Raw genomic sequence first — 8808 nt, forward strand, 5'->3', positions numbered from 1 at the left:
ACTGTAAGCTCCCTGTACTGTATTAAAAATTAAAGAATATCAGTTCACATTGGACCTGCAGCATAGCTGATCTGGGCAGCTAATGTTGTCAGAGTGATCCCTGATAACTGGCTTCAAGATGTACTAGAGATGCTCAGCTAGCATACAGTCTGAAAGAAGGGAGCTCTCACTTCAGATGATAAAGCTATACAAGACCTGAAGGAAGTAAACAACCTTTTTCATCAACAACATCCAGACTCATTCCTTTCCTCTCACCCCATTTGTTTATATTGTTACTGACATTCAGGAATGAATTTGTGGAAGAGTGGTGTGTGTCACTTTAATGTTTTGTGCTAAAAATAATGTCAAGTGGTACCAGATTAAGGAACAGTTCAGTAAGCATTGAAGGGAAATTCTGACTTACTAAAGATTGAAATTGTAACCACTGCAGAGCACACTCACCCCGTATCGGCCTGCCAGCATCTGATTGACTGTTGCATCCACTGCAGCCAGCTTCACTTTTCCCTTTGTTTGTTCCTTCACCTCAGTGGCAGCAGCAGCCCATTCTGGCTCCAGGCTGAAAAACAGAGTATGAGTGCTCTAAGCTCTCAGAGCTAGCAAAAGTCTACTACATTCCAACATTATGTAGCATATTCCACTCAGGAAATAAAATGAAGTCTCTGCAGAGAATAACAGCTAGGAGAGTTATTCCAAATAAGACTGTAAGTCCTGTATCTGCAGGAATGAAAAGGTTAATTTAATTTCGGGGTCTTATTTCCCAGGGTAACTGGGAATTTTACTGCTAAGGAGTACAGCCAGAGCAGCACCGAGGTGCCCTGAGCAGGAGAAGTCCACACAGTTTTCTTAAAACACCTTACGGAAAATGCCATTTCTGATATACCAGAGATGCAAGGTCCCTTTTAGGGGATTAAGAGTATTGCATAAAACAAGCACTAATGGGAACTGAACTGTCAAAGAAAAAACTCATTTACTTTTTGCAGTGCCCACACCATGGGGCATAAAACTCCACCATCCACACATCGTCACTATTTAAGACGTTCTTATCAAAGCTGTCATCGGTCAGCTCAATCACATCCTTCTTATCTCCACCTCCGCTCTCTCGGCTCTGTAAGAAAGAAACAGAGCCTCGCATAAGAAGTAACCAAAACTGCTTTCCCACACAAGCCATCTCCTGTGCGTCATGTTGTACCAAATGGTCTTTATTTGAATGAGATCCAAAACAGGCAGTGTTAGGTCATACAACTTTCCCATTTTAGAACTGACAAGACACACAGCCTACTCCCACAGCACTTTCAAGAACCAGCAAGTGAACCTTCTCTTAAAAAAAACCCCACAGAAATCAGGTCAAACTGACTAACAATATGTGGGAACACTTCCTCAGTTCTTCATGCTCTGATCTGTCCAAGAACAAAGCGCTCTCCAAACTCCTCACCCCACTGTGCCCTGGTTTCCAGGCAAAACAAATGTGTGAGTGCAATACACACTACAGGGTACAGTCCACCCAGGTCTTCTATCTGGCCAACCTGAGGACGTCAGAGCATACTTGCTCCTTGATTTAGAAACAGTAGTAGGAACCAGAAGCTTTTCAATGTACCTTCAGGGAGAAATCCAGCAAGCCAGCTTCAGAAGAACACTACCAAATTAAAAAACAACCCCATCCATCTATCTTAGACTAGGACTAGGCAAATGGTACCTCAGCCAGTTGGAAAATGGGGTTAACAGGGACCTCACAGTTCAAGGAGAGATGCAAAGTCTTGCACCTGGGGGAATAATAACCCCATGCACCAGCACCTGCTGGGGACTGACTAGCTGGGAAGGAGAGGGACCCGGGGGTCCTGGTGGACAAGTTGAACATGAGCCAGCAATGCACCCCTGTGGCAAAGGTGGCCAACAGCCTTCTGAGCTGGTTTAGACAGAAGAATTGCCAGCAGGTCTGGGGAGGTGATCTTTCCCTCTGTTCAGCACTCTGTGGAACATCTGGAGTGCTGGGTCCAGTTCTGGGCTCTCCAGCATACGAGGCATGCATACACTGGAGCAAGTCCAACAAAGGGTCAAAGCTGACTAAGGGCTTTCAGCATCTGACATATTGCGAGAGCTTGAGAAAGCTGGGATTGCTCAGCTGGAAAGAGAGAAGGCTCAGTGTGGATCCTACCCATGTATATAAATACCCAAGGGGAGGGGTGTAAAGAAAACAAAGGCAGGCCCACTCTGCAATGCCCAGTGACAAGACAAAACGTAAGGACATAAGATTAAATGAAATAATTTCATTTAAACTTAAAACTTTTTACTGTGAGGGTGGTCAAACACTGGAAGAGGTTGCCCAAAGAGTGCAGCCTGTGTGGAGTCTCAGTCCTTGGAGATACTCACAACTTGACCACGACACAGCCCTGAACCATCTTCTCTAGTTGACCCCTGCACTAGGCAGGGGGCTGGACTAGACAACTTCCAGAGGCTCCTTCCAACTTCAGCTATTCTTTGAAGAGTCAGGAGCAAAAGCCCTGACGTCCTGTGCAGGACAGCCTCCAGTTGAAAGTAAATGCACATATTCCCTCAAATACCTGTTTCCCAGAACTGTATCCTCCACTTCTGCCACTAAGACGGTCTTTCACCAGGGATCGAAGAGCACTTAGAGCAGCATCAACAATGGCATCACTTGTCCTGCCACCTGCAACACAGCAAAATAAGTGTTTAAAGCATCAAAAGGCCAGTTTAAGGTAGGCCCCTGACTTAAGTACAAACTTCATACTCCCTCGCCCTAAGGATTTTTCAGGAAAAGCAGGACTGGGCTATGAGTGATATAATACTAGTGGTGGGACATCACTGACTTAAACACAAGTGGCACGATTGACTTCACTCAACTTTTTAACTAACCACCTTATCTGATGGGGCCATGACTGGCAAGCTCCCAGTAAACAGCAAGAAAAGAATAATTCTTTGGAACTGCCTATCAACCTCTACCAACTACAAATTGCAGGTGAGACTGTTGACCCAATGTAGGAGACCAGCTGGAACATGTCATGCCAAGGCTAACTTGTAACCACCCCACCCTTCTCTAACCAAAGGAAATCAGAGGATCCCTTTGGTGTTAAAAGGTTTTTTGAGGATACTGGCTCCCTGCTCCTGGGGGAGCTGGCAAAGGATACCAACTCCACCTGGATCTAGGCAGGGAGAGTCGGGAAGTAACCTCTCAGCAATAAAGCCGGAAGAGGTTCAAGCTGCAGTGAGCTGTGGCTGTCTGGGAAAAGCAAGAGCTTAGCTGCTACCCAACTGTTAAGGCATTTAAAGTGACAGGCACCTTGATTTACACCCAGAGGATTGGCAAACCCAAGTCACCTCTCCCTCCTTGCCTAGTGGGATGTGACACCCACACCAAGACACACACAATTTGGTCAAACAAGTCCCACCCACCTGTCTCTCACTACAAGCACTAGACAGAAAGGAAACACCACACAAGACAGCATTAACAGCTACCGTAATTACTGTATCCAGGGAAGTTTTTAGGCATACAAGACGTGAAAGAGCATCACATTTACCCTGATAATCCTCTGCTTTGTTTTTGTTGGCTCCAAATATCTTGATAGTTGGAAACCCTCTGACTCCATACTGCCCACCCAAGGACTGATGCTTATCTGCATCTACTGCACCTACTTTCACTACACCCTGTGGAAATAAAAACAGGAACTCAGACAAGACTTCTACAGTGATTTAACACATTTTATACTCTGTGCATGCTGTAGAGAAAGTGTTATTAGGGGGGTAAGAAAACAGTCACCAGACGAGAGGTTTTATCCCCTGAAAAACAAACTACAGAACACCATATATATCCTCTTCTTTCTTCACCCCAACTAAATTCGAAATTGTTTGGTGTTTTTTCTGGTTGGGTTTTTTTTGTTCAATTTTTAAGAAGTGGAATGTATTTTACATAGGCAAGAGTTCAGCAAATCAATACATAACCAAGTTTCCCATAATTAAAGAAATACTCATGACCAAGAGCTTACAAAGCTGTGTTCACATAATTCAGCTCATGCTGTTCCTGTACTTCAGAGGCAGGTGACAGGACAGCGAGGAAGAAAAGAGAAACATGCTGTTTTGGGGGATGGCTGGATTCTGATGTCTTCTGGCGCTGTTAAAAACAGCCCTGGAAAACAGTAATGGGAATTCACAGGGACAGCATTGACTTGCTTCCTCTGCAATTCAATGGCTTCTTTTAAAAAAGAAAATCCTGACTTTAAGTCCTTCTGATTGCCCACTTCTCTAGCTGGACAAGTATGATTAAAGTGATACAGCTTTGGGGAGCAAACCCCACCTCCATGTTCCCAAACCAGATGATAAACAGCCAAACTCTCCTCAATGCACTGCCACTAGCACATTTGAAAGCTTAAACTTACTTTTAATGCTGTTGCTGCTTTCTTCCACTCAGGGGTTAGTCTTTGACAGTGACCACACCTTTTAGAAAAAAAAACAAAACAGTAACTGTCATTCAGATCCAATAACTATTTCACCAAGTACAGAGTAGCTTTGTTGGGTTTGCAGTTACAGAACAGCCGCTTGCAGCAAACTGTGTGAGACTCAAGGCCTATTCATGAAGAGGGGAAGAGGCTACGTCACATCACTCAGACTGAAGAAGAAAAACCTTCACATGTATTACGCAAGTTCATACACACCCCCTCCCACACATATATACACACATCTCAAAAGCTAACTACCTTTCCTAACACAGAGCCAAATTTGAGCACCAAAATCCAGATTTGCACACTAGCCTGCTTGTCACAAGCTAAAACGGACCCATGATGAGGCCTGAAAAAGTTATGCTAAAGGTAACTTCTTAACTAGCAAGAATTTGTGGCACAACATCTCTTTGAGGTGTCTGGGAGAAAAGACCAACCAATGGCAGAAGAGCTGCCAATTTACTGCACTTCTACACTTTATTGCCATTGTTCAACAAAGCTTCCCATTGCCCGTAAAGCTGCAACAACACTAGAAGCAGCACAGCAAGCTTTCCCCTAAGCCTCTCAGTCCAGACACAGTCAGGCCATTGCCACGAAAGGCCCCTTTCTCCAGAACATGGAGCTTTGGATGGCAATAGTACAGAGGATTTGTGCAAAGATGGAATATCCATCACCAGAATTTACGTGGAAGACTCCACGCTCCAGACATGAGCAGGATGGGAGACAGGTGCTAAATTAAGATGCACAAAGCCAGTATTTTTCAATGGAAATTGAACATTCTAAGTGTGAACTGAGATTTGTGCTTTCTCATCAGAATCCGGTTCAGAAAGATAGAAGTGAGGGGCCTTCTCACTTACCCACTGCACTTTGATCAGTCACTTTTAATATTGATTTCAGTAGAAAAATTGAAGTAGTAAAGTGGCATATAAGGTTTTCATAGAATATCAAGTTGGAAGGGACCTCAACGATCATCTGGTCCAACCTTTCTTGGCAAGAGCACAGTCTAGACAAGATGGTCCAGCCAAATCTTAAAAGTGTCCAATGTTGAGGAACCCACCACTCCCCTGGGGAGATTATTCCAATGGCCGATTGTTCTCACTGTGAAAAATTTTGCTCTTGTGTCCAATCAGAATCTCCCCAGGAGTAACTTACCCATTACCCCTTGTCTCTTCCACGTGACTCCCAGCTCCTGCCTTTTCCCCAATGAGGATATTTAAAACAGAAATCCCAACTACAGCTATTTTGCTAGTCATGAGGCCATCAGACTGATAACTGTACTGCCAACAACTGAATGAAAGCCTGGACTAATCAGCACCAGATTATTATGCTGCTTCTCCATAAGAGCAAGTAAGTACGTAGCTGTAGCTCTTACCATGGGGCATAGAACTCCACAAGCCACAGGCTCTCACTCTGAATGACCTCCTTGTTGAAGTTAGTTGGTGTTAGCTCTATCACATCATCACTGGCCGAATATAAACCATTAACTGCCAGAAATAACGTGCAGCTCACTGTGCCTAGAACAAAAAGCAAAGCAATCAGCATACCCCCCACAGATCAGAAGGAAAAGATAAGGGACAGGGATTCCAGTTTCACCAGAAAAAAAAAAGGAAATTAAGGCAAGATATGCACTTTCCCTCCTCACTATAATCATGATTCCACAGGATCATGTAATATATTATCTCTGCCTAAAGCTAGCTGGAGTTATGCCACTCCTGCTATGGCTCTCCAGAGAGCATTTTGTCAAAGCTGCTACTCTAACTAGTACTGGTACAAGAGCAGCAAAATTTCCATGCAGATCCCCACTATCAGCTACATTTTATTTCAGTTCTTTCTCATAGAAACAGCTAAGCCAACCACCCACACCTCTTGCACAGCAGGCACTCAAACACATCTTTTATAGGATCACATAATGCTGGACTTCATAGTAGTCTTAGTACAGTTACACTGATTTTAGGACCAGCACTTGATACACTGGTAGTGTAAGGTGCTCCTTTATTTTTTCTCATGAGGATCTTAGTCTACCACTCATTTGTCTCTCTAGCAACAGACTGGAGAACAACAGGTAAATCTCTTTGGTTAACAACTCAAGCACTCTTAGAATGCTTAAAAAAAAAAAAAAGTGTCATTAGAAGGTACAAGGAAACTGTTTTCTCTTAAGAAAGACTGCATACTTCTGGATCTTACTACTGCTTGAGACTTTGCACATAAAACCTCATAATCCTTCCTTTTACCTCAGAGAGGTTGCGAGATGACTTGATGAAAAATGACAAGTAACAAAATCCACATAGCAAAAGACTTTTTGTAATCCAAAGACTGGGGGGAGTAAGATCTGAGACATCAAAGTTAGAACTAGGCAAAAACCAGTTAGCTTTGCTGCAAGTGGTTAATAACCTGACTAGGAAGCTGCATATTCTCTCTCAAGTCTGAACATGAGAGGAAGATACAGTTCAGTGATGCAGAAACTCTACAGCACATGGTATATGGACCACACAGCATCACCTATGCTTTATCAGTTCCACTTAAGAAAAGACAGTTGAATTACACCTATTCTGCAGGTGAGAGAAGCTGAAGGACATTTACATCTTCCAGGTTACTCAGAGATCAGGACTGAATTGCCACACTGCAACCCAGTGCCCTATCATTGCACCACTCCCCCTCCTAAAAAGCTTCTTCTAGCCCTAGGACCCAACCCTTTTCTTTTGGGGTGATCCTAGTTGGGTTCCACCACCAGATTTACACATTAGGTTGGCCCTCTCCCTTCAGCATGCCTACACATAAGCAACACATCATCAGCACTGATCAACTGACTTCCAAGACGATCCGTGGCTGTCACAGCATGTTACAGTGACCTACAGTACCAGCTGCCGCTGGGGAAGAGCAAGAAAACAAGGATGCAAAAAGCTACTTGAATATTACAGCCAGTCTCAGGAGAAACCCTTCTCTAGATGGAATGAGACCATTAAATTGAAATCAACGTATTTTGGCATCACCTAAAAATATCTGTGGCAGAATATATTCGGAAGTTGGACAGAGTACACGGAGCCATATCTGTCACTTCAGATAGAGAAGTTCTAGCTTATGCAAAAACACCTGCTAAAGAAAACTCACAAAACAAAGCACATGGTGAAATTCACCTAGTGACATATCACTGCATATTTTTTTTTAGAAGTGTGACTCACTAACTGGTGGCATAGTTTGCCTTTCTATAGAGAAATATTCAAGGCTGAATTAATCTTTAGCAAACAAAAAGATCATTTTCATATGAGCATCTAAGCCAGGAAAATGCAAATCTGTACTTGATAATAAGGGGAAAAAAAAAATCTCAGATAACCAGATTTCAAAAGTTGTTTTCTAATGTAAGCAAATTACATAGACAGGAACATTATTAAACCAAGTCAGGCAGCTCCTCATTGAAACCTCAAGCTGTAACTCTGAGGAACTGTGAGGAAAAGCTTTTGCTATGGGATAACAATGATGACTCTGAACTTCCTCCTTAAAATACTTCCACCTTCTGCAGCAGAGCTGGGTGTGCAGAGAACTGCATGGCTCTGCACACGTGCACTGGGCCTGTGAGAGCCTTTCAGCCAGCTGCCATGCTGCCCACACCTCCGGCACCACCAGTGGGGGCATGTCACGGATAGGCTCAACACAGAGACCCAGCAGCAGGGGAAGAGGAAGCACAGCTCCCCAGGGGCTCCTCTATTTGCCTGCAGTCATCGCTTGCTTCAGAATCATTACCCATTTAATTTAAAAAAGATCTTTAAGGTCATCAAATCCAAACGTTAACCTAACACTGCCATTCCACTACTAAACCATGTCCCTAAGCACCTCGTCTACCTGTCTTTTAAATACCTCCAGGGATGGGAACTTGACCACTTCCCTGGGCAGCCACTTCCAATGCTTGACAACCCCTTGAGTTAAGAAATTTTTCCTAATGTCCAATCTAGACTTCCCCCGGTGCAACTTGAGGCCATTTCCCCTCATCCTACTGCTTGTTACCTGAGAGAAGAAACCAACCCCTCCACCTCCCTACAGCCTCCTGTCAGGCAGTTGCAGAGAGCGATCAGGTCTCCCCTCAGCCTCCTCTTCTCCAGGCTAAACAACCCCAGTTCCCTCAGCCGCTCCTCATCAGACTCGTGCTCCAGACCCCTCACCAGCTTCGTTGCCCTTCTCTGGCCACGCTCCAGCACAAGATCTTTCCTGTAGCGAGGGGCATGGACAGAGCATTCAAGGTGTGGCCTCACCAGAGCCCTCAGAGCGCCAAGTGCCCGGCCAGGCCAGCCAGGCAAATAAAACGTCACTGCTTACTGGAAACCAAGGCTGTTTTTTCTTCATTAGGGTGACAGACAAGCACCCTTTT

General features: G+C 44.3%; 1 protein-coding gene across 1 annotated transcript in view; it reads right to left on the reverse strand.

The window, feature by feature from the left end:
• PDIA6 (protein disulfide isomerase family A member 6) overlaps positions 1-5999 on the reverse strand; it is a gene marked incomplete at its 5' end in the record, with an annotated part of 13208 nt that extends 7209 nt beyond the window's left edge. The window contains 7 exons of the mRNA XM_009639791.2: positions 442-556; positions 972-1105; positions 2559-2665; positions 3534-3660; positions 4389-4446; positions 5821-5962; positions 5993-5999. Coding sequence (XP_009638086.2) covers positions 442-556; positions 972-1105; positions 2559-2665; positions 3534-3660; positions 4389-4446; positions 5821-5962; positions 5993-5999 — 690 coding nt within the window. The remainder of the gene's footprint in view (positions 1-441; positions 557-971; positions 1106-2558; positions 2666-3533; positions 3661-4388; positions 4447-5820; positions 5963-5992) is intronic.
• Positions 6000-8808: the final 2809 nt, after the last annotated feature.

This window comes from Egretta garzetta, unplaced genomic scaffold, assembly GCF_000687185.1.
Source record: "Egretta garzetta isolate BGI_Z169 unplaced genomic scaffold, ASM68718v1 scaffold15, whole genome shotgun sequence".
NCBI classification, from domain to species: domain Eukaryota; kingdom Metazoa; phylum Chordata; class Aves; order Pelecaniformes; family Ardeidae; genus Egretta; species Egretta garzetta.